Raw genomic sequence first — 27,432 nt, forward strand, 5'->3', positions numbered from 1 at the left:
AGGTATCGATTAAAAGACAGCTGACATAAATGAAAGATTTTAAGTAGAAAATTAATTGTAGATCTCTGAGTTTTCTTTGAACATACACAGTGTAATTCAGCATCATTTTTCAAATGGTGACAAACAATACCAACTATGTTCTTTAGCTAAAAATGACATTAAAATTGAGTAAGACATATTTTGCAGTCAGGCTTTTGTAAACTTAGTTGCTAGATCACAAAATGATGAATGTTGTCACTTGATCAAACACCCCTCCCCCTCAAAAAATGGGACAGAAATGTCCAAATGAGTACTATACTAAATCTTGACCAAATGAAGCTATTGTGTTAATTTCTCACACTGAAAAGAAGAACCAGATTTCTTTGGGTCACGGGGGTTGAATGCTACTTTTCAATGCCATATAAACTCACAGTACTTCTGTACTTTTCCTTCATTGGCAATGAGCCAACAAGACAAATCTCCCTGCTCTCCCCAAATAGGGGCAGGATATAATAATTAAACATAGAATGATTGAATAAATGAATTAAAAATTCATATTTTTGTTTGTATTGTAAAGAAATGATTATATAAAATAACTATGGAAAGTTTTGTTTACAAAAGGTGATCAAGAAGACCTCTCAGTGGTGGTGACATTGAGCCGAGACTTAATAAGCTGCATCAGAGCACCCTGGGCTGAGAACGCAGAGATGAGAATGTGCCTGGAGGTCAGAAAGAGCAGAAAGAGGCTGAAAAGGGCAGTGTGGATGGGTGGGGAGGAGGAGCAGAGGGCATGATAACAGGGGCCATGGGTCTTGAGTAATCATCAAGGGTCTTGTTTCATTTGTGATGAGAAATGACTGGTGGATTTTAAGCAGAGAAGTAAGGGAAATGATGCAGCCCTCGAGAAGAGAACTTGTAGGGCTGTAGAGAGTGCGGACTCTAAGACAGCAAGACTGGGAATTGGGAGACAAAGCAAGAGGCTGTGGAGTGTCCAGGCCAGCGCTGTTGCTGGTGTGGAGCTAGGTTTGGGCAGGGGGCGGTGACGGAGTGGTTGGATTCCTATAGCTGGAGGCTGTTGCAGCAGGATCAACTGCAGCACTGACTGTGAGGCTGTAGTGATTTCAGTGTGAGCAGGCTGAGGTGCTATCACTGGACTGGTGCTATTACTATAGGGGCTGGTTTGGGGTGGGGATCCAGAGTTTTGTTTTAGTTATGTTAAATACACAATGGATATCAGACAACTGAGTGGCAGTGTCTGTATCAAGGTTGAAAAATTAGATGGAAAGTCGTCAGGAAAAGGCAGTATTTAGTTCCACAGAGTGAGAGAGATGGCTAAGGAGAAAGTGTAGATGGATAAGGGAGCTCAGATGCAGGAGCAGGAGCCAGAAAAGGACTGTGGGAAGGAACGGCCAGCAAGGTGGCAGGAAATCAATGCTTATAACCCATTACTTGGCTCACAGATAATGACTTGTACAAACCTACTGCATGAAAGCTGATCCCACTCCTGCCTCCTCTGCCTGCCTCATCATCTCATCTCCCCCCCCCCTTGCTCCCCATCCAGATTCTAACCACACATTCATCTTTGCCTTGGTACATTTGCATGTATTCTTCTCTCTGCTTCAAATGCCTCCTCTCCATTCTGCTCCCATTCCCCCTTCCAAATGTGTGTGTGTGTGTGTGTGTGTGTGTGTGTGTGTGTGTGTGTGTGAGAGAGAGAGAGAGAGAGAGAGAGAGAGAGGGAGGGAGGGAGATACCTTGTTATGGTTTAGTTGTGAGGTTTTCCTCAAAAACTTTTGCATTGAGAGACAATGCAAGAAAGTATAGAGCAGAAATGATTGGGTTTTGAGAGCCTTCACCTAATTCAGCCCATTAATCCACTTGAAATGGATTCACTGGGTGAAAACTGCAGGCAGGTAGGGTGTGGCTGGAGGAGGTGGGTCTCTGGGACATGCCTTTGGGGTATATATTTTGTCCTTGGTGAACCAAGCTTAGTTTCTCTCTCTGTTTCCTGATTGTCATGTCCTGAGCCACTTTCATCTGCCACATTTGTCCACCATCATGTTCTGCCTCACCTTGGGCACAGAGCAATGGAGTTGCCATCTATGGACCGAGACTTGTGAAACTGTGAGTGTCAAATAAACTTTTCCTCCTCTAAAGTTGTTCTTGTCAGATCTTTTGGTCACAGCATGACTAAACATGCCTGCTCCTATGTAAGTGTTAGCTCTTGTGGGAAACTTCCTCTGTCCCCTTCCTCTATGTACTCAGAGCACCAGGGCTTTCCTTGTGAAACAGTACTTATTATGTTGTACTAAGATTCTTATTTGGGTTTAGCTTCTACCAGATTTTGAGCAGGTTTAGGGCAGGGATGGTGTCCCTCCATTTCAGTATCTCTCGTGCCTCATCTATGATCAAACAGCTCATAGCATTTAATAAGCATAATGCTAGTTAAATGAATAAACAAATGTACAATTAAGTTTTGGGGGGATCAATTCATCTTCTTCACCTACTTGGAGTTGTTTTCCCTTATATACAACCTCAATATTCCACAATTGGCTAGTTTACCAAACCCTGAACAAGGTGGCATAGCATGTTCAGTGCTTCCTATTTTGTTCATATTTCACTGAAAAAGAAGAGGCCTTTGGTACATATCGCATACCTAATGTATTTTATGAACGAGAAACCCCCTTTGACAGGGTTTTTTAAATCCAAGTTTCAGAGAGAAACAATTAGATGTCACCAGTGTAGTTGAGGTGAACAGCATAGAGTGTGGTTCAAGTCATGTCATAAATACTCCTTGGCTTAGGTAAAATGCTCCTGTTCTTTTGAAAATATTCTAAAGATCCTGTCAAAATCATAAGGAGGTCCAAAAAACTGGATAATTTTACTGGATCACAGACTTCATTTTTAGCAATGGCGCAATATCACACAGGCACCATTGACTTACTGCTGCTGCATTCCTGCCTGCTGTGGCTAAAATGCAGGTGTGCCCCAGCTTAGTGTGGAAACCAGCCTTCCCATACAGTCAGGGCTTGGTCACCAGAGATCTGTAACCAGGAAAGACAACTGTTTCTATTTTCATTGGTTATAACACAGATTGGTTATAAATATACAAAGAACAAATAAGCCTGGAACCTACCACTAAGAGCTAAACAGGACCTATTTTTTTTTTTTTTACAAAGAGGTCTTATGTTCATGTCATTCATCCTTCCTGAATCTTGATATAATTGTGAAGAATGTCAAACCATACTTTTCAGCATAGGGGGTTATTTTGTGATTTTAGTGATTTTAGCTGAACCTCGAGTATTTACTTGGAATGTGTCTTCTGACATGTTTCTTGTAATTTTTTTTTTTTGTGTGTGATCTTTTTTTGAGATCTGGTATTTCAATAAACCCATTAATGAAAGAGAGAAAACCATCAAAGAGTGATAAGGAAACTCTGGGAAGAAGACTGAGGAAAGCAACAACAAATTCTACAGGATTGAACATATACACTTCTTTCGAGGGTCACAGGACACTGATATAGGAATGATTTGGGGAGAAAATACCTTGGAAATGTAGCAGCAAGAAACTTGGATTTGCCTCTCACCCTTGAGCTGTGGGAAGGGGCTTAGTAAATAAAGACTTGGTAATTACAGAATGTAGTTAGGAGTGAAAAATGACCGAGGCTGGTGATGTAAGCTTATGCAAGGAATTCAACAAATCCAATCACAACTAGATGTTCTCTTCCCACTATGGTTTAAATTGCTGCAGCAGGAATTTAGAAGAGATAAAAAGAAAATATATTCTGATTGAAATGGCTGAAAGACATTGAGATGGGTTACCTAGGCAAGTTTTGGAACATCTTTTCTTAGCAATTGCTAAAAATAGAACAGATATTCAGGGATGGCCCTGGGCAAAAATGAAACCTCTAGATTCACAGACCATCACAGTACGAGACAGCATGAAAAATCACTGAATCCAGAGGTTTCCAAATTTGTCTGTACAATCACCCAGAGATTCCAAAGCCAGGCATGGCTAGGGCCAATTAAATTATAGTTGTCCCACCACTTTGGGGATGGGACAAAGGTATCAATGTTTTGGGAAACTTCCCCAGCTAGTTCCAATAGCAGCTAAATTAGCGAGTCATCTAATGGTCTCCTGTGACAGATGAGAGAGATTGAGGCCCAGAGAGGGGAAGGTACTTTCCTAAAATTACCAGGGCAGAAAGGGCTAGAACCCAAGTCTTCTGAACCTGATCATATATACAGATAGTATTTTCAGAAAAGAAACAATAGTACAAAGTTGTAGTAATCAAAACTGCATGGTACTGGCATAAGTACAGACACACAGACCAACATAACAAGTCAGGAGCCTGAAAGTAAACCCCCGAATCCACTGCCAACAGATTCTCAACAGAGGTGCTAAAACATGCATTGGGGGAAAGTACAGTCTTTTTAATAAATGGTGCTGGGAAAATTGAACCCTCACATGTAGAAGAAAGTGACCAGATACAAAAAGAAACTCAAAATGGATTATAGATTTAAATGTAAGACCTGAAACTATTAAACTACTAGAAAGAAACAGGAGAAATGCTTCAGGTCATTGGAATAGGCAAGGATTATTTAGAGACCCCTTTCCCCCAAAGCATAGGGAACAGAAGCAAAAATAGACAAATGGAATGACATCAAACTAAAAAACTTCTGCACAGTAAACACAACAACCAACAGAGTACAAAGACAACCTACAGAATGGAAGGAACTATTTGCCAACTATACATCTGACATGGGGCTGATATTCAGAATATATACAGAACTCCAAAAATTCAATAGAAAAACAAAACAAAACAAACCCCCAAAACAAAAAAAATCCCCAAACAAAAAGCCAAAACCCAAATAACCCACTTAAAAAATAAGCAGTAGATTTAAATAGACATTTTTCTAAAGAAGACATACCAATGGCCAACAAATACAAGAAAACATGCTCAGCAATAATCATCAGGGAAGTGTAAATCAACACAGAAGTGAAATAACAAAAAGATAAAAGATAACAATTGCCAGTGAGGATGGGGAGAAAAGGGAACCCTTACACAATTTTGGTGGGAATGCAAATTAGTATCGCTGTCATGAAAACAGTATGGAGGGTCCTGATCTAGCAATCCCACTGCTGGGCATATGACTAAAGGAAATGAAATTGGTCTGTTAAAGAGATGCCTGTACTTTGAAGTTCATTGCAGCACTCTTTGCAACAACCAAGAAACAGAAACAACCAAGTGTCCATCAACTGATGAACACATAGAGAAATTGCAGTTCATATACACAAGGGAATGGTATTCAGCCATAAAAGAGAACAAAATCCTGTTATCTGTGACAACATGGATGGAACGAGAGGATATTAAGGAAAATATGCCAATCACAGAAAGACAATCTTACTAATATGTGAAATCTCCAAAAGTTGTTCTTATAGACGCTGAGAGTTGAATGGTAGTTACCAAAGGCCAGGGAGTGTGTGTGTGTTGGGGGAGAGAAATGGGAAAAAGTTGATCCATGGGTATGGTTACAGTTAGATAGGAGTAAGAAGTTCTGGTGTTCTGCACAGTAGGGTGACTATAGCTAACAATGATGTAGTATATATTTCAAAAAGGTAAAAAAAGGATTTTGAAAGTTTTCACCACAAAGAAATGATAAAAATTACACACTTATACACATATTGAAACATCGAAGGTTGTCCTAATAATGTGTAAAATTTTTATGCTTTTATATATCAATTAAATACAGTTAACTTAAAAAAACACCAATAGCATACTTCATATTGTTAATATACTATCATTAAAATTTTTAAAAAAATACTAAAATAGAAATAAAAAATAATAATCTCTCAATCTTACTATTCAGAGATTGTTATTTGTCACCGCTGATTCCTTTAAGTTTTCTCCTACTCTTTTCTGAGTCCTTATGGACTTTTTAATTTTTGTAAAAGTTAGGTTCATCCCTCATGAGGGTGGAAGTTGGCTTTCTGGGAAGCCCAGGAGTCAGAGGTACCATAGTGTTCCAGGTAGTGGGCCATACCACTGCCTGTGTGCCCACTTCCTCAGTGGGTACACAGGAGGCCTCATCTCCTCTGACAACTGCATTTATATTGAGATCCAAATGGGTTCAGTATGGACTATGCATGTTCTTGGCCTCTTTTGAGGCAGAACCCAAGTATAAAAGACCTGCCTTGAGGAGTATCACCAATGAGTGTACTCTAGACCTCTAGGCCTAGCTGGAGGAAGCTAGACTGAGAGGTTGCACCCACTTTTGGTCCCCTGGTCACCTCACTTCCTCTTTACTCTGAATCAACCAGGGAGATAGATCTAATTTTCCAGTGGTCTGTGTATATTTGAGTGTGCGTGTGTGCATGTGCATGTGTGTGTGTATCTCCATATTCATCCCAGGCAAGTTGAAGTTCAATGGGATGTGTTTTTATTTTATTTTTATTATTTAAAATTTTTTGGGGGGATTTAAGGGGCTTTTTACTACTGAGTCACATCCCCAGCCCTTTCTTTTTATTTATTTATTTTTTTATTTTGAGACAGGGCCTCAGTAAATTGCCGAGGGTTTTGTTAAGTTTCTGAGACTGGCCTTGAACTTGTGATCCTACTGCCTCAGCCTCTGGACTCACTGAGATTACAGGTGTGCACCAACACATCCCTGTGCATATATCTTTATTATTTGATCCACTGTGATTTGGTGGCTCCAAAAAATTAAATGCCACTAACGAAAGGAACACTTCCAATTTCAAAGACCTTATTGTATCATTACCACCTGTTAGTTAAAACAACAATTTAATTTATGGAGAGACTTTTAAATGTGATTCTCACAATTTAGGATCTGATTATAAAAGGTAGAGAACAAATGGTTTAGTATTAAAAAAACATAAACAACAAACACACAAAACCCAGCTCATTTTATAAAGACATTGTTGAGAAATCCAAATGAGTCATGGTCAAGGAAATGGTTAACTTTAAATTTAATTTTTTCTAGCATGTGTCGTTTGTTCAACTAGGGCTTCATAAATGATTCAACAAACAACCTGCTACCATCCCCAAAACACACCTGAACTTAATTAGGTTAGTTTTATGTATTTACTTATTCTGTGAAAATATAATATTTTTTTCTGTATTGAATCCCCCCCCCCCCGCCCCCAGTACTGGGGACTGAACCCAGGTCTCATGCAGGCTAGGCAAGTGGTCTACCATTGAGCTACATTCCCAATCCTTTATACTTTTAAAAACTTTTGAGACAGGGTCTAGTTAAGTTGCCCAGGTTGGCCTCCAACTTGTGATCCTCCTTCCTCAGTCTCCCCAGGAAATGGGATTATAGGTGCACCACCACACCTGGCCACATTGAGGTTTAAGGATAGTGTGGCCTTCTACAGTCTACTTTCTTCTGTACTTGGATCACATAGCCATGCCTTGCATGTATCTGCATGTTAACTTAAGAGATGTGAAAGACATAGAATATTCAACCTTTTATCACTTTTTTTGTGACTATCTAAGCTTCTTGATGTTGGAAGCAACTGTGTCCAATAACCACAATGTTATGAATTGGGGACTTGATTCGAAGTAATATATGTATTCATTTTTCACTTTTTCAATGCAAGGTAACTGAAATAGGATACCCCTGTAAACTGCTTATTCTCAGAGTCCACCACTCAATTCAGCCTTTCATAGGAAATCAAATTAATCTACAATTATCTGCATGTGGCTCATGTATGGTTTTAAAAATTTCTAGGTATGTTTGATTTCCCTCTGCTTCTTGCTTACTCCCTCTCCACACCTCCAACTCTCTCAGACCATTAAAGGTAGTTGCCCTTGTTGTGAATTGATGTATATTTCGAATAATGCCAAGTGATTTTAATATAAATCAAAACATAATAAAAAAACCCCTGATGTAAGGAAAGAAAAATACATCTCCAAACCAAATTCCAATTTCAAGTAAATTATGGTATTGTTTACTATTTGGATTTAGAATTTCCTTCTTCTATCAATAGTTCCAAGGAAATGTACAAATGGGGTTTCTAGTTCTGCCTGTCAATAATTGGCAGTGTGCGATTGCTCTCAAGTCCCTGGACATCTCTGTATTTCAACGACTTCTCTACATTATTCCTTTTATAGAAAGACAATGGCTTAATAATAACTACTCCTAACAGTAAAATAATAATAAAAATGCACACATATCATATATATTTGTATATATATGTGTGTGTGCATATATATATATATATATATATATATATATATATATATATACTTTCTAATATTCCTACAACTCAAATTTTACTTATAACATCAGTGGTAGTAGGTACCTGCAGCAGAGACTGCTAGTGGCTAGCAAAACACACTCTACCCTTCCTTCTGTGGTGATAGAACTCTGGCCATTTCTTGGGCCTCCCATGCAGTCTAGAGTGGGGTGGCTGGTAATGTGGTGTTATAATATGAAGCACCTGTCAATGGTGTATGAGTAGACGAGATATGGGTCAGAGCATGTAGGGAAGTGGGCCCGTTTCCTCCAAGCTCTCTTTTTTCCTTGGTAGAGGATGGAGCAAGAATATGCTTCAGCTTGACCTTGACCACGCAGATGAAGAAGAAACAAGTTGCAAGGAACCTGGGACCATGAATATCATCATGGGGTAGATCTGCCAACTAGCTTGGGACTTTCATTATTACACAAAAGGAACCGCATTTTGGGGAAACTTGATAGCTACTAGCTTTAACTTAACCAATAAATGGACTTTAAAACCCATGGATCCTGGTTGTCTAAACTGAGTTTTTTTTTTTTGATCCTAACTTTGTCATTTCTTTATTATTAGTTTCTTCATTTACTTTGCAATTGATACAGTTCTTTTACTTAAATAGGCAAAATTTTTTCTTGTCTTGACTAAATTATATCTGTGGAACCACCAATTTGAAGTGCCAGATATAGTTTTCTAACATATATTAAAATAAATGCACAATTATTAAAAAGATTTTCATCTATTTTTTTTACCTGATCTTACAACACATAAGATTATAAGCACAAAAAATCTTATAAGCACATAAAACCCAATTTAATTCAAACCATGTATTTTTCTGATAAGAAAGCTGAGGCCCAATGCTGGATTGACAGAATGAGAACCAGGACCCATGTCCAGTTTAAGACTTTGCCACATACATGGCTATGAGACTTCACTTTTTTCATGTACATTTAACATGTGATTCCTGGGTACACAGCCTTCCAACAAATGGTTTAAACTACTTTTAACCTATGATCTCACTGATCTTTGGAGAACCTCTTTGAGGAGGGAGGAACAAGAATTATTGTCCTGTTTCCTCCAAAAGGGAAACAGAAACAGAATAATCTTAACTGCTAAAGCCTGCCTCAGACAGACTTTATATCTTTTCATGTTCACCTTCTTCTTTCTTCCTCCCTCCCTCCTTTCTTTCCTTCCTTCTTTTCTTCCCTCCCTCCCTCCCTCCCTCCCTCCCTTCCTTCCTTCCTTCCTTCCTTCCTTCCTTCCTTCCTTCCTTCCTTCCTTCCTTTCTTTCTTTCACCAGAGATTGAACTCAAGGACACTCGACCACTGAGCCACATCCCCAGCCCTATTTTGTATTTGATTTAGAGACAGGGTCTCACTGAGTTGCTCAGTGCCTCACTTTTGCTGAGGCTGGCTTTGAACTTGTGAACCTCCTGTCTCAGCCTCCTGAGCTGCTGGGATTACCAGCGTGCACCACTGTGCCCAACTCTTCTATATTTATTTGCTCAGTAAGTATTTCTAGATTAGACTATGTAAGTATTTGGATTAGACTATTAGACTATTATAGAATGACAATCCAAGATTTCTCAAATTTGAAAGTCAAGACTTTTCCAAGCTACATTTTTTAGTCTAGGAGAGGAATCTGTGGATAGCTGAGATTTTGTTAGAATGGGTCCTATTAAAGATTTTATTACTTTAGGAGTTATGTAGTGGGTATTGGGGAACAGTACAAAGAATAGAATAAATGCCCATAACTCTGTCCTGAAAAGACTAGTCATGAGCTCTCAGCATCTCTCTTGCTTTTAATTGACTGCTTATCATATGACTATCTGACTTTCTGCTTTTATCATGTCACTTCTAGGGGTTCATTACAAGTCATTCTACAACAGTTCTTTTGCAAGCTCGCTTTGTTTTTAGAAATCAAATTTCATTTGTTTAAGGCAGAAGGAAATTGAATCAATGTGAGTGTTGAGGAACTTCTGCCAGTTTTTCAATGAACAACATATCTAATCTTTATGTGACCTGTCTACATTTGACATGGGAAGTGTGTTAGCTAATATGACAAGCTCAGCTTGAGGAAATGTGTATTTTAAGCAGTTAACTTCAAGATTCTTTCAGTGTTGCCCAAAGAATGTTTTCATATATTTTCAGAAGGTTTTCTCTTTTTCGGATATTGAATCTAAGTCAGAATGATTTAAGTAGTTTTAATCCATTAATCCCTTCCACCTGCTTCAAAGAGGTAATACTGTCACAGAAAGCAAAAGGAAATGTGAGAGGGTACAGGAGACAGATAATCTTCTTGGAAGAGGAGGGCGTCCAAGTCAGCAGTTTCTCACGCCATCCTATATTAATAAAAGCTGTTCAAGAATGGCCTCTGATTTCGCCCAATCATATCATGTTTCTGAGGTGCCTATCAGATCTATAGTATATATGCAAAAATAGGGTAAGGTGGAAATAAAATTTTAATATTGAAAACATGTTCAAGCTTATGTCACCAGAGCTGGGTTTGGCTTTTGTGTTGTTTTGAATATAGCATCTCCCAGTTAAAGAGAAATAAAGAAGGTTACTGTGTTAGCCTGCTTGGACTACTTACAAAAGTACCATAAGCTGAGTGCTTTATAAACAATAAACATCTATCTCTCATCATTCTGGAGACTGGGAAGTTTGAGGTCAAGGTGCCAGCAAATTCAATATTGGGTGAGGGCCTGCTCCTTATTGATGATGCTCCTCACATGGTGGAAGGAGCAAACAAGTTCTCCTATTGTAAAATGGCACTGATCCCACCACTGAGGGCTCTGCCCTCAGACCTAGTCACTTCCCAAAGGCCTCTCTTTTTAACTCTATCCCATGGGATTGACATGTGAATTGGGTGGGGAATGGGAATATTCAGATAATAGCAGTTGCTCATACTTGTAGAACAAGGAGTCAGCATTGAACTTTATCCCTATCTGATACCAGTAACTATGAATTTGCTGTGATTGTTTTCATATTCTGCTGGAAAGAATGTTGGGCTATAGTCATTGCCTAGCTCACAAGTTATTTTGAGGTTCTGTCCTTTGCCATAGAACACAGAAACAGGTTAGAAATTAGCTTCCAAAGGAGCTTGTCCTGCAGAAAGGTCTAGCTAGCAGCTGTGCCGAAGAAAAGGGAAGACCCTGACTGGATCCTTGGAGATGGTATAGATGTCATCTAAGGAACACAACCTATCACCAAAAGTCTTACATTCAGGTTTCCTTGAGGATCAGAATTTTCCTGTTCCTCAGAGGAATCTTTCCGTTGCACAGCACTGACCTGTGTTGGGATGGAGATGGGAAAAGACAGAGGAGCAGGCTGTGGCTGGGGACTGTGAGGAGCAGAGTGATGCAATAGTTATCAGTTGCTGTCTAACAAAAGATCCCAAGTTGACAACTTCAAACAAATATTTATTATATCACAGTTTCTGAAGGACAAGAATTTGGGAGAAGCTATAAGGTTTTGGCTTAGGGCATACTTAGTAGGTTGGAACTAAGTTGTTGGGGCTACAGTCATTGCCTGCTCACAAGGGGGCTTGTGGTCTGGGAAAAAGCCTGAGTTCCTTGGTGGCTGTTGGTAGAAGGCCTTCGTTTCTCACTAACTGGGCTAAGGGTCTGCATAATATGGTGGTTGGGTTCTCCCCAGAGTGCCTGATCCACGAGAGAGCAGGGAGGAGGCTTTTGTGACATAATCTTCAATGTCACACACCATGACTGCCACTTTATTTTGTTAGAAATGAGTCACTAAGGGCTGGGGATGTGGCTCAAGCGGTAGCGCGTTTGCCTGGCATGCCTGCGGCCCGGGTTCGATCCTCAGCACCACATACCAACAAAGATGTTGTGTCTGCCGAGAACTAAAAAATAAATATTAAAAAATTCTCTCTCTCTCTCTCTAAAAAAAAAAAAAAAAAGAAATGAGTTACCAAGTCCAGCCTACCCTCAAGAGAGAATTTTGAAGAGAGTATAAAATAATTAGTGGGCATTTTAAACTACCACAACTAACATCCAAGCAAAGCTCAAAGGGAAGAGAACCACAGGACAGGAAGAGTTCAGCGAGCTAGAGTTTAAAGGTGCCAGTAAAATTCTGTAGTTTCCTAATTAAGGGCTTAAAAGAATGCTGCCCGTTCCTGCCTCTGACAACTGTACTTTCCTTTGCCCATTCATCCTTGTTTCATTTACACATTTTATTATTCTTTTATAAAATTTGTGAAGGAGAAATAACTTTTTAAGGTAAAGGCAGAGCTGTGAAAATACTGCTTAAAATGCATAAAATAAGCATTATAATATTGGAGCTAAGCAGAACATGACTTCAGAGGCAAAAATTCCATCCTTCTATTAGTGATACAAAAATTCCATCCTTCTATTTGTGATATATCCTAAGCACTCATTGGAGAAGAGATGCTTAGTTAAAATTGGTTCATTAGAGGAATAAATTGTCAATTAATTTATTTATCCAGCAGAAATTTGTGGGGCCCTGCTTGGCACCAGGCTCTCTGAGAGGGCTGAAAACATAAACAAGAATGAGACACGCTCAAATCCAAGTCACCATCTGGCAAATGTATAAGGAACTGTGCCACATTCCAAGTTACACTTGAGTGATCTCCTTGCTTGCACATATCTGTGATTCTTTACCTTAATTACTCCTTAAGGGCAGAGAGCTTATTAAATTTTTATTGCTAGAACCCAGAACAGTGCCTGACCCACAGAAGGAGCTTAATTAAACATGTTTGATGAATTTGTTGCAAACTCCAATTATTCAAAAGGTTGAGGTGTCTAGAGATACTAAGAACAATATCAGATGGTAGCTGGTTCTTTTTCTCCCTGCTAACAGTGATGAAAGAGGTATTTTGGGGCCATAGTTTCAGGCATGCTGACTTCCCATGTGACCTTCTCTCTTCTCGGCAGATGCAGCACAGTTCTCCCTAGGGATTTCTGCTCTTGGGAGGCAGCTCCAGGCTTTACTGAGCTCCAGGGGCTCCTTCCCAGCTTCTTGTTTCTGGGCCTCCCTGTGCATCCTTCCCGGGAACCTACTGTAACTGACAGTGCATATAGGCTGCTTGCTATGAGGAAAATCCAGGAAAAAGCATAGAGGAAGCACCTCTACCTTTTATACAGGATGGATTTTTTTTTTAAAGTCTGGCTAACAACACTCTGGTCAGAGGTGAATGTACAGTAATTTATCTCAATAAAACATATAACATGGAGAGAAAAAGCCTTACCTATACAAGCCTTCATCAGACTTAACCATTCAATGTGACCCTGATCAATGAATGTCAGTCTTGCACATAAGCAGGTTTCCAGGTCATTCAATATATGCAATAAATGTACTTATAGTCTTAGTTGTTTTTCATCAGTAATGGATATTGTATTTTAGGGTATTTCAGCTCAATAATTAGTTGAGTTGCATGTTTTCAGGATTAACTTGGTACAAGCAAAAATGAGTTCCTACCATGTAAAATACAAAACATACCCAATGTTACATTATGGCAAAATTGGTTGGTCCTCCCTTCATTATTCTAAGTGTGTATAACTGATTGACATTGAGATCAAGACAACTGCAGAGGACAATGCAGCACAGTCTTCAGGACAGAATCATTTGTTTATGTCAGGCATCAAAATGCAGATACGATTACATTAGAAGGTTATGTGTCACGTTATATACAACAGAAAGAGATAAAAAAAAGTGTTGTTCATATCATCTGTACATTCATTCACTTGGAAAATATCTATTGAGTATATACCAGACGTGGTTCTAGTTATTGGGCAATATAGTGGTAAACAAGAGACAAGGCTCCTATTCTCAGACCCAGGGATAAACACAAGAATGAAAAACAAGTCCTGGGAGATGTGATAGCAACTGGGTTCAGCTTTCCAGAGGAGTCACTCTCCAGCTAAAACTTGAACAACAAGAAGGATACTGCAGCCTGCAGACCTGAGGGGAGGGTGCTCCCCATGAAGAGAAGAGAAGAGAAAGAAGTGGGCAGTGAACTTGGTGCTTGAGAGGATGGGCAGAAAGGAGTATGCGTGGAGCTCAGCGAGGTGCAGGGGTAGGAGAAGGTGATGGGCAGGGGACCAGATGCCCCATCAAGAGGCAGGATGATGACAAATGAACAAAAAGGAATAGAACAAGAAATAGAAGGAACCCTGGAATCAGATGACATGCAAAAATAAGGTGGAGATTTTGGAGACATTCAACTTGCTCCAGGCATGATTTCCATCAGTATCCTCCTGGTATTTAGAACTGACTCTGTCAAAGGCAATCTGCGGTGCCATTTTTTTTTTAATGATGATTAAGACATTTTTAGTTCTTTTCAGAATCTTACATTCCACTATAGTGTCGTAATGGGCAACTTTCCCCCTGATTACCAAGATAATACATGTTTAAGACAGAACGTTTGGAAAATACAGAGAAGCCAACAGAATAACAAAAATTGTTCCAAATCCAGCCATCCAAGAACAACTACTGTTAACATTTGGGCACAGACTTTGCTGTGGTCTGAGTATGTGTTCCCCATAAGTCATGTGTTGACCCAAGGTGATGGTATTAGGGGGTTGGGCCTTTGTTAGGAGATGAGGTGGAGCTCTCTAAAGAGATCTCAGGGAACTAGGTACCCTTTTTTGCCCTTCTACCACATGAAGACACAGCAAGAAGGCATCATCCATAAGGAACTGTCCCTCATCAGACACTGAGTCTGATCTTGAACTCCCCAGCCTTCAGAATTATGAGCAATGCATTTCAATTGTTTATAAATCACCCAATCTAAGTTGTTTTGTCATAGCAGCCTAAAAAAACCAACATAGACACTCTTTATACTTACATAGTACAGAGGTTTCCAGACTTTGGAGCCTGGGGAGACTCATTCGTAAATCTATTTTAACTGCTTATAAAATGCCATATAACTACAACCTCCTTAACCCTCAGTTTACTTCTGCAAAATAGGAATATTAATATTACCTTCTTCATAGGACTGCTGTGAGCATTAATAGAGAGAATCCACATAACACTCTTGACTTAGTGCCTGGCACCTAGTACATACTTCAAGACATTATGCTGTTGATTTTACAAAGCTGTGATTATACTGTAAAACTGTCAGGACCTAGACAGTTATTCTAATTACACTAACTATTTTTACATAATCTTAATATTTTTCTATAATGTCATTTTAAATAGCTAACACAGCATTTTGATATGAGACTCTGACTTCTAAGTTATATTAGCATCTATTGTAGTTGAGACATGCAGACTTTTTCCATATACTCACTATTTTCAAAAAAGATACAGGCAAAATGAAGCAATCTTTCATAATTACTTCTCCAGGATAAGTTCTAAAAGGTGACTAGGTCAATGGACATGTATATTTCTAAGACTCTGATGCTTATTATCATGTCTTCTACAGTGAATATAGTAATACTCTGGGTAAGGATAATTTCTGGAAGTAAATAGTCCACGTATGTGTGAAGTTTTATAGGTGTGATTTATCACTAGCTTAGGGTAAAATGCTCTACCCTCCTCCCTCACACTCCCAGACTTTTTTTCTCCACACCTGTTCTTACCTTCTGGTTGGCATCCTCTCTCTGCATTCCTTAGCAAAGCTTCTCAGGGACAGACTTTTAGCTGAAAAATCTCACTTATAGTTTTCTGACTTGCTGGGAATTCTGTACTTAGCATTCTTTTCACTCAAAGGCATAAACTTACAGGTTTTGGTATAGTAGAAATACAAGTCCCTCACCTTATTGATGATATGAAACTAAAAGAGAGGAAGCAAGAGATTGGTCCACGTTGGTCCCATGGTCCATGCTATCGCTGGATAGCTGCTTAAGACTGGATCATTTCTTTATCTTCAGTGCCTAGTTCAACAGCCAGTACATGTGAACAGCAAGCAATGTTTGCTAAATGGATAACTATTTAGAGTATCTCACAGCCTCCTAGGATTTGTGGCTGGAAAGGACTACAGAGGTGTGGGAGCTGAGGTCTAGGTTGGTTAATGAGATGTATGCTGCCACATTGCTATCAGTGATGAGTTGGAATAATGACTCAGGTCCCAGGAGAGAGAAGCCAGGAGAAGACATGGCTTAGTAGGTGAGGTGGGCGTCATGTAAAGAATGAAACTAATTCTGCCTTGCTCCAGAGAGGGCAAAGTCAAGACCAAGCAAAATCTGAACTTCCTGGTAGGACAATTTCAGCAAGATATAAAGAAGGGCCTTTTGCTAATTAGTACTGGCCCAACTGAAATGTGGTTTTTGAAAAGAAGTGAATCACTCCTAATTGGATATGTTCAAGTATGAATGGGGCAATAATTTGTCAAATGCTTTTTAAAAGAAAAAAAAACTTTTGTTTTGTGAGTTTGGTAGGGATAGATAACTTCTAAGGTCTCTACCAAAATGAAGATTAAATGACTTTGTGAAAATATATCTTGATATATAGGTAGTTATTTTTCATTGTTGATTTATTATTTGGTGATGGAATCCTTTGAGGGTGAATCCATTATTTTTCTAATTATAAGAGGAACTAAATAAATTCTAATGTTTTTCCTAACACAAGATTCATTCTATGGTTCTAAATAATAGTTTGAGCGTTAATTCAATGTGCTACTCATTGTAGGAGTCAAAAGATAAAATTTAAATTAGCTCTAAAGTCTGGAAAAGCTATTTTAGATAAATTAAGCTATAGGCTCCATGCTATTTGAGCCATTTGATTGAACCCTGCTAGTCTCAACCAAGTGTATCAGTTGATCACAGTAAGAGTACTAAATTTCCATTAGCTTTTTTTTTAAATTAATGAATGTTGAGATTGAAAAAAGAAATTTGGATTGATTTTAGTGTGATGAGATAAAAATATTCTTTTGCGAGTTTCTGAATGATGATATGAAATTGTGGTCAGAATTAATTCTCAGTGTAGAAGGAATCCTTGTAATATTAAACTGCAAATATAGAGTAACTGGAAGACCACCCTTAGTATAATCATTTCATCTGAATCCTACGGGTTAGACTGCCACATAAATGAACCCTGTTCTGAGAATGCTTTCAATTTTCAAGACTACATATCGGTAATAGAAATGAAGATCCTAACAAGCTCATGCCTGAGCTCACTGAAATGCTCTCTCTCAAACTTCAATCTAGGAAAGCTCTGGTGAGCATTGTAGATAGCATCTGTGAGGCACTCTGCGATTTCAGCCAGGAAGGAAATGGATAAAAAAAACAGCAAAGCAGATTTTTGTTTATTTTTTCCTTGGCTTCCTTTCCCCATCTCCTGCTTCTACTCATTAGAAGGCTAAATATGGAAATCAATGTTTAAATCAAGTATTTCATTTTATTTATCAACAATATTTTGGACTCTTGGGCTGGGGCTATAGCTCAGTGGTAGAGCGCTTGTCTAGCATGCATGAGGCACTGGGTTTGATCCTCAGCAACACATAAATATAACAAGTAAAATAAAGGTATAAAAATACAATAACATTAAAAAACAAGATTTTGAACTCTCAATTAAAAAAAAAAAACAAACTTAGGCTCAGGACAAATTGGGTTATCCATTAGCTAGAATATTCCAGTCATGACCTTTTCCCATAAAACATACATATTATGTATCATGGGAAAATACATAATACCCAAGGACAGCAAAACCTTTGTTTCAAACCTTGAGCTAGAAGCTAGAGAAGTAAAAATATCAGGCATGAATTTGGTCTCAACAGGGTATAGCAAATAAATGACATTGGTTCACCAGGGAACCTAGACGAGGCTCAGACCCTTTTCTGACCCAGGATTCCAGACAGTTGGTGCTAATCTGTCACAGAACTGACAAAGGAAGTGACTTCCTGGTGGGAAATCAAAGGTTCTCTGATAACAAGTCTCACTCTGACAATCATAATAATGTTTTTTCCCCCCTATGTATATAGTAAGTTTCACTTTATATGTATCCTGTGGAAGTTTGAGTTTGTTTTGAATGCCAATCTCAGAAACGGGGAAAAAAAAATTCTAAAAAAAGTTACCTCCACTGCTGCTTTTGCCCTTTCAAATTCCTCTTCTAAGGAGTGGTTTCTAGAAAGTAAAGCACTTCCCCAGCGATGTTCTTTGGTCAGTCGAGCCTGAAATAAACCAAACACAGGATGTTATAATATGAGAATCACATGATACAAAAATACAGGCATTTTTCCTTTTCTCACTTAATTCTTCCTAAAAGTTCAAGAATTCAAGAAGCATTTCTGATTCATGTCATCTTTGGAGTATTTGGCAGGCATGATTTTGCCCTAACTGGGATGGTGCCAGAATGTGTGCGAGCATGCATAATCATCTTCCCACAATGTGTCTGACCCTGGTTGTGTTAAAACCAGGCCCCACCTCCCAAACACACTACATCAGTAGGACTGCGTTCGGGATTGCCATTGTGGTCAACCTGTCCACAGGATTCTAATTTGCAGTAGGAAAGAAAATCTCCATTAGAAGAGTAGACTCAGACAACCATGTCCCGCTTTCAGCTTGTTAGGCAGACCAGCCTCAGGTGAAAACATAAAAGCTGCAGAGACCAAGTGTGGCTTCTAGGCCTCCTTTGTTCCTTACCCAGAGTTCTCTTTCCTCTGCCTTCTGTACTATCTTACGTCCCATTTCTCGGAGCATTGCTCTCTGTTACAAAATGAGTTTTTTGGATAAAACCATGTCTGATAAGGCCAACTGCTTTGTCACCATTAATAGGCAAGCTGATATCTATCTTAGCTAAATGCAATTATTTCTAGAACCCCCTCCAGTCTGCTAGAGTTATTAAAAAGTTTTTAAAATTTTTCATAAAAATGAAAATATTATGTTGTAAAATATCACACATAAGAGTTGTCCCTCCAGATCTTTTTCTTTGAAGTCGCATTCATGTTTTTATGCACCCACAGAAACAATATAGTAATGTACTTAACATTTTTTTGAAACATGATATGCTATTCTGCAACTTGCTTTTTTTTTTTTCATTCAACCTTGTATTTTGGAGCATTCACACATTTAGTACTTGTGGATCCACCGCACACCACTGAAGGTGAGATTTTGGTGACTTTTGTACTCGCTATGCGTAGCACAGGGTTTGACAGTGATGAGTGTCCTGCAGATGTCTGGACAGCAGGATGAGAGACTTCACTGATGAGAAGGACAAGAGGGGTGTGTGCAGTGAATTCCCGGTCCCCTTTTATTGAAGGTTTGGATGAAATTGCTCTACACAGGATGCTCAAATCTAGTTTTCACAGAAATTACTTGAATAGATGCGGTGCCATCCCAGGTCTATTAAATAAGAATCTCTGGGGGTGGGGCCCAGGCATCAGATGTTTGAAAAGCTCCTCTGGTGATTTTTTCAAAAGCAGTCAGGTTTGGAAATCGCTATTCTCTAGTGAAACTTTGCTCTTCACTGAGCACTACGCATCTATATAGCTCAGCTGCTTTTCTTTTGTTCGGTACCATCACTGGGCCTGAAGAGGAACCCCATTATGACACAATAGTACTATCAAGGCTCACTACATGCCAGGTGCTATTCTAAGTACATTAGATTCTACAACCCATTTTGTTCTTTCAATAAGATGATGGCATTGAGGCACAGAGAGTTTAATTAATTTGCCCAGGGTTACACAGCTAGTAAGCAGAAGGACTGGTGCTTCTGGTCATGGTCATAACCAGTGTACTGCATGGTCTCTCATGGGAGGCAATGCTCACTTGACCATTTTAGGAAGATGTAAAACACAGAAAAGCTGTCCCTAAAGGGTTCAGGCTGGGTGAGGACCCAGAAGCTTGAAAAATATTGTGGATGGAAAACAATGAGGTAATGAAGTAATTACATTGAAAACTTCTGATCCTAAATGAGGGTCAGACTATGTTTTGCTCTAATGAATACGGAAGGTTAATTTATAGAAACATTGTTATCTCCTCCTTGTTGTCTGTATTGCAGTTTCCCCATGATCTCCGGGCAGATAGTAGGTGCTCCTGTAGTCAATACACATTTTTTTGAAAATATGCTTTTGGTGAAAAGATAAGTGAATGGATTAAAGGTATTTTTTCTCCCTGACCCTAGAAGGGGTTCTCTATCAAGGCTTCCTGGCCAAGAGGGAGCTCATGGGAAATTGAGAGGGCAATAGATTTTTGTTCTGCATCTGGATTGGCTGAGGTCTGTGATTGCACCGGCCCATTGGGGAAGGGAATGGCTGCAGGATGACCATAGGAGCTGCCTAATAAAGGCTTTGGCCCGTGGGTGTGCAGGGGTGAGGCCACTGCAGTGTGCTTGTGGTCAGGAAGGGTGGTGAGCGGTCTCTGGGCCTGCCTGGGTGCCAGCGTCTCACTGTTAAGTGGGCTGGGCTCACTGGGCACTGTGAGCAAATAGCCTCCTGGGAGGTTACCTGCTCCCAGTCCAGACAGTGGGCAGGGAGGGAACCTCAGACTTAGGTGAGATTGACTACCACACCATCCTGGCCAGTGGGGCCTTAGAACCAGATTTTATACAAGTTTATAAAAATAATGTGCCAATTTGTTGGAATTGTGGAAGCAAACCCATACTCATTGCAGAAGCAAAAGTATCCAAGGTACTTGGATTCAATTTAAAAATACCAATCAAGTTTTGTTTAAAACCAAAAATACCATATTAAGTTTCAGAGTCAACAATTCATTCATAATATCCAAGAAGTGAATTAAAAACGTTCAATTAGATGTTGGCTCATGAGGGTGGAGACATACATGTCATTAGGTTGCAATAAATCATAAGAAAGTTATGAGAGCTGTATTTTATAAGCAAGGCTACATGCCTTTATATATATTTAATAACAGCACCAACTAACGTGATTTTTTGACTGTGGCTGAATGTTTTCATTTGGAAATTGCATGGTCCCTGGGTTCAGCAGATTGAAAAAATCATAAAGAATTTCTAGCTTAAAAAAGGACTGCTTAGGTCACTTATAGTTTGAATATTTGTGGACTGCAAACTCTTTTTATTTAACTTTGATGGAGAGTGTGAAATATGCAGCTGTTTGGTTTCTAATTTATGCACATTACATTTCTCAATCTACACTATTTTGTTTTTGGAAATGACAAGCCTTCAAAATCCACGTGGTTGTCCACTGACAGGGAGAGGTAATGTGGCCCTGTGGGAAACCAGGAAAGGTGGATTCCTTGGGTCCTTGTTTATTTAGCAGAGGTAAAAATGAAAGCAAAGGCTTAAAAAAAATAGACACAACTGAGTCCTAGTGGGGAAAAGGGCCCCTCACATGATGGGTGATTGTACCTGCCACCTTAATACCCATAACCACATAGTGCCACGCCATAGGCACTGTGCTCACCTTGATTCTTCTGGGCTCTCTGCAGAGGGCAGCATCCTCAGTGCAGAGGATCTGCCTCTGACACCCCTTCGCAAGGGATTGTAGCCACTATTTCCCCGTGGTGTGTTATTCTCTGAGCACTTAAAAACTCAACAAATTGGGATGTAGAACTACCTCTTAGTCATCTTCCAGGAGACGTCTGAGAAGTCCAGTAGGGTTTGTGAAAGAAAAATGTAACTCCAACTTTGAAAAAGGCAACTTAAGATTGCTTGATTTCCTAATATTACGCTAGAGCATTTTATAGTAAATGCACTTAACTCCTGTACTAGATTCGTAGGGCTGCTATAATAATTTCCCACAAATTAGGTGATTTCAAACAACAGATATTTATTCTCTCAAAGTTCTGGAGACTAGAAGTCCAAAATAAAGTGCCATCAGGGCCATGTTCCCTCTGAGGGCTCTGCGGGGGATAATCTGTCCCATGCTTCTGCTAGTATTTGTGGCTCCAGGTGGTTTATAGGCATGTCACTCCACATTATCTCCTCCTTTTTTCTCTCAATCTCCTCCGCACCCCATGTTACTCTTATAAGGTTACATTCAGGACCCACTCAAGTAGAAAAGAATTATTCACTTTTCTGTAAATCTATAGTAACTTAATCACATCTTTGCCATATATGGTAATATTTGCAAATTCTGGGGGATGTGGACATCTCTTTTGGAAGCCACCATACAGTTCACTACAATTCTCATATGGTACTCTCGGGTTTGCAATATATTAACAAATATATGCAAATATAAATGTGCAGATGTTTATAACCTTTTAAAGATGGCTTGAGTTCTGGGCTGGGGTTGTGGCTCAGCAGTAGATTACTTGCCTAGCATGTGCCAGGCCCTGGGTTCAATCCTCAGAACCACAATAAAATAAAATAAAATAAAATAAAGGTATAAAAAAAGTTTTAAAAAAAGATGGCTGAGTTCTTATGATGCTATGGCCTGATAGAGAAATTAACTCCAATGGGATTTGATCCTATTGTCTTGTAGAAAATTAATCAATCTTGTATCTATCTTGGGAAACTTAGTTTGGTATTTCTTTTTCAGCTGGCCATATAAATCTCTGTTCCTCAATGCTTTGCTTTTGGAACCAATTCTTTTGTCTTCCTGTTGGTCCCTTCACAAACATCATAAACAAATAAATCTTTAAAAAATGTGAGCACACAGAAGTGCATTTTTTAGTTTATTGCACAAGGCTATTTATATACATTCCAGAAAATAAATGAAAAGGTATCTTGGGTTCATGAATTGGAAGAGTAAGTAGTGTTAAAATGTCCATACTATGCAAAGAAATTTTTAGATTTGAGGCAATCTCTTTTAAAACACCAATGGCATTCATAACAAAAATAGAAAAAAAGAAAAAAAAAGAAATCCTAAAATTTGTACAGAATCAGAAAAGACCATAAATACCAAAGTAGTCATGAGTAAAAAGAATGAAAGTGGAGCATTATACTGATTTTGAAATATACCATGAAACTATAGTAAACAAAACTACATAGTAAACAAAACATGACAATGTGAAAATAGACATGCAGATCGATGGAATGGAATAGAAAGCCCCAATAGCCATTGCCTACAGCTAGCTTATTTCTAACAAAGATGCCAAGAACACATGATGGGGAATGATAGTCTCTTCAATAAATGGTGTTGGGACAACCAGATATCCACATGCAAAAGAATGAAATTGTACCCTTGACTCTCACCCTATGCAAAAATCAATTCAAAATAGATTAAGGGGTTAAATGTCAGACCCCAAACTATGGAACTATGAGAAGAAAACATAGAGGGAAATCTCATGATGTTGATCTGGGCACTAATTTTTTAAATATGATCTCAAAAACAAAGACAGCAAAAGCCAAAATAGACAGATGGGGTCACATCAGACTAGAAGGTTCTTCAGAGCAAAGGAAACAGTCAACAGAATGAAAAGACAATTTATAGAATGGGAGAAAACATGTGCAAATGATACATCTGATAAGAGATAAACTTTCAAAATTTGCAAGGCATTCCAACAACTCAGAAGAAAGAAAACAAATAACCCTACTGAACACTGGGAAGAAATTTTTCCCAAAGGAGATGTACAAATGGTCAACTCGTATATGAAAACAATACTCAACACTGCCATCCTCAGGGAAAGGCAAATAAAAACCATAGTGAGATCTTACTTCACGTCTGTTAGAATGGCTACTATTGAAAGAAGAAAATATAACAGGTGTTGGAGAAGATGTGAAGAAAAAGGAATCCTTGTACACGATTGGTAGGAATATAAATTAGTACTGCAGTTATGAAAACAGTATGGTGCTTCCTTAAAAAATTAAAAGTAATTCTTCTTCTCCAGCTCTTCGTCTCTACCCTGTCCTTGGTTACTCCCCTTATATCAAAGAAGACATTTGACATTTGTTTTTTAAGGATTGGCTAGCTTCACTTAGCATAATCTGCTCTAATGCCATCCATTTCCCTCCAAATTCTATGATTTTGTCATTTCTTATTGCAGAGTAATACTCCATTGTGTATAAATGCCACATTTTTAAAATCCATTCATCTATTGAAGGGCTTCTAGGTTGGTTCCACAATCTTGCTATTGTGAATTGTGCTGCTATGAACATCGATATAGCAGTGTCCCTGTAGCATGCTCTTGTTAGGTCTTTAGGGAATAGACCGAGAAGGGGAATAGCTGGGTCAAATGGTGGTTCCATTCCCAGCTTTCCAAGAAATCTCCATACTGCTTTCCAAATTGGCTGCACCATTTTGCAGTCCCACCAACAATGAACAAGTGTACCCATTTCCCCGCATCCTCGCCAGCACTTGTTGTTGTTGGACTTCTTAATGGCTGCCAATCTTACTGGAGTGAGATGGTATCTTAGGGTGGTTTTGATTTGCATTTCTCTGACTGCTAGCGATGTTGAGCATTTTTTCATGTACTTGTTGATTGATTGTAAGAAGAATAACATTAAACAGGGATGATAGGCGGGAGGGAAAGTGAAAGTTAAGGGAAATTGCATGGAATTGGAAGGTGAGCCTCAGGGTTATACACAATTACATATAAGAGGAAAGGAGGAGTAGGAGAAAAATTATATAAGTGGAAGAAACAATTTATAGTAGAGGGGATGGAGAGAGAGAAGGGGAGGGGAGGGGAGGGGAGGGGTGAGGGGACAGTGGAGAATGGGATAGACAGCAGAATACATCAGTCACTAGAAAGGCAATTTGTAAATCAATGGAAATGTAACTGATGTGACACAGCAATCTGTATACGGGGTAAAAATGGGAGTTCATAACCCACTTGAATCAATCTGTGAAATATGGTATATTAAGAACTATGTAATGTTTTGAACAACCAACAATAAAATTAAAATAAAAAAAAATAAAATAAAAAAAATTAAAAGTAGAAATACCAGGTGGCCCAGCGATTCCACTACTGGGCATATATCCAAAGGAAATAAAATCTGATGTTGAGGAGAAATCTGTACTCTTATGTTTATTGCAACATTATTCACCATATTCAAAAAATGGAATCTGTGTGTCTACCAATTGGGTGAAGAAAATGTGGTGCATATGTACAAGGGAATATCATTCAGCTTTAAAAAGACAGAAATCCTGTCATTTGTGACATGGATGGAACTGGTGGACATCATATTAATTGAAATAAGCAAGGTACCAAAAGACAAAAGCCACATAATCTCACTCCTATGTGCAATTCAAAAAATCTGCACTCAGAGTGGGAGAGAGTAGAATGGTAGTTACTAGGGGCTGGGAGGTGGGGTAGGTGAGGGGATGTTGGCTAAAGGACATAAAATTTCATTTAGAAAGGAGAAATAAGTTCAAGAAATCTCTTATACAATATGGTGGCCGGTTAATAACAATGTACTATATTCTTGAAGTCACCAAGAGAGATTTTTAAATGTTCTCCCTACAAAAAATAAATATGAGAGGTAATACATATGCTAATTGTAGTTCAATCAACCATTCCACAATGTATCCCTATTTCAAAGCACCACGCTGTACATAAGACACCCATACATTTTTCATTTGTTAGTGAAAAGATCAGTTAATAAAAAATTAAAAATTCGATGCATTTTTATCATGTCATAAATAGCCTACAAATGATGTTACAAGGAAAAGAAAGCACTGATATTTTTGTCCAAGGTACTGCCTTTTATTAGCAGGCACTTTGGCTAGTGAAACAGGATCTGCTTTCCTGTGAAGCCTGACCTAACAGAACTCCATTACTGTCACTGGCTCTTCCCTTCATCAATGTTTCACGACCCAACTGGATTATGAATCACAGGATACAAAGGGCACCATCAATCAGGAAGAAGAGGCAAAATCCTCTCTCAGAATTCTAGGTTTCCAGTTTGTATTCTCTTCTCCACTTAAAATGCAAATACAAACAGAATCTTACTGTGCAAATGATATTTTATTTTGATAGTACAATTACTATTTAGGGAATCACTTTTTTCTGCATTGTTAGAAAGGCCTTAGGTTATTTCTAAGACAAGTGTTTATCTATCTTACTTCCCCCCCCCCCCCGAAAAAAAAGAATCATAAGATAAACGCTATAAACCACAGGTAAATTCTACATATAAATAGAGGCAGTTTCAAACTGAGATAAGTATGCAATTGAAAATTATGAAACTTTCTCACAATTTAGCAGTATGTCCAGACAAGCTGGTTAAAAACAGAATGGAATACTGTTATACTATTTATAGGCAAACGTTTTAATCTTGGAAAACATATCTAAGTAATGCTTCCAAAGTGATGATATTGCCTAGCACCTAAATAGAGGTTTGATAAACAAAACAATTGTACCCATAAGTTTGAGCTGTGCTGTTTTGATAGCACAACTTCTGTATCTATGATCCTCAAACTTTAATGGGCATCAGAATCCTCTGGAAGGGCTTTTTTAAAATGCAGATTGGTGGGCCCCTTCCTTAAGGCTTCTGATTCAGCAGGTCTGGGGTGGGGCCCAACCATGTGCATTATAAATAAGTTCCAGGTGATGCTGCCCCTGTTGGGCTGGGACTCACGTGGAGAAGCTCTTCTATAGATATTACATGTGTGGGTAGAACTCTCCAGAGCACAAACGTACTCTACTGTGACCTTTTGTTGTTTTGCATGATTTTGAAAAATGTTCTACAGCTATAGCAACCTCCTGGAAATACTTTGGTTTTAAAAATGGCATTTTAATTGGTTTAAGCTAATTGGATCTTAGGGTATTACACTCTTCAAAGAAGAAAGCTTTTCATTCCTCCAGCTGTTGTTTGTTCTAAATGATAAGCACTAGGTAAAGGGAGAGAAGAAAGAATTTAATAACTTTTCCAAAGCAATATTGTGTTTCATTCTCCTTATTTGAAGTTATGATTGTGATCAAAATTTTGATCCGAAAATTACTGGATTTGTGGCTGTGGCTGTCCCAGGGTAACCCCCTGCTTCACCACTCTGACGGCTGTTCATGACTTCTCAGACACTTGTCTTTATATTATTGCTAGAGTTCTCTCACCAAAATGCATTTCCAAAGCTCAGCATTCTTTCAAAAGAAATTAAAAGGGAGAAAAGGGAATATGCTTCATTGTAGAAAAGGAAAATATAACAGCTAACAGAACTTGAATGACAGTATGACATTAAAAGCACTGTCTCTGGTGTCAGACTGCCTGAGGCCCAATCCTTGTTTACCATTTACTACTAGCTGGGCGAATGACTTAATTTCTATATTCTCACCTGCAATGATTGAGTACAAACATTCATGTAAGTACAAATATATAGGACATAGTAAGTGCTTGATAAAACTTGGCTTTTGTTATTATCTTTTAAGTTAGTGCTTATCAAGTGAGATTAGCAATTATTTAAAAGAAATCTGTGCTTAAAGCCTTAAA

At 38.7% G+C, this 27,432-nt stretch overlaps 1 protein-coding gene across 11 annotated transcripts in view; it reads right to left on the bottom strand.

The window, feature by feature from the left end:
* The window catches only part of PEX5L (peroxisomal biogenesis factor 5 like), a 218,077-nt gene that overhangs the window by 36,972 nt on the left and 153,673 nt on the right, over positions 1-27,432 (bottom strand). For all 11 annotated transcript variants that reach the window (XM_081301239.1, XM_081301247.1, XM_081301244.1 and 8 more), the window contains one exon: positions 18,230-18,325. In XM_081301239.1, the coding sequence (XP_081157365.1) occupies positions 18,230-18,325 (96 nt within the window). The remainder of the gene's footprint in view (positions 1-18,229; positions 18,326-27,432) is intronic.

The sequence above is a fragment of the Spermophilus citellus genome, assembly GCF_964194105.1.
Source record: "Spermophilus citellus genome assembly, chromosome: 7".
Classification (NCBI taxonomy): Eukaryota; Metazoa; Chordata; class Mammalia; order Rodentia; family Sciuridae; genus Spermophilus; species Spermophilus citellus.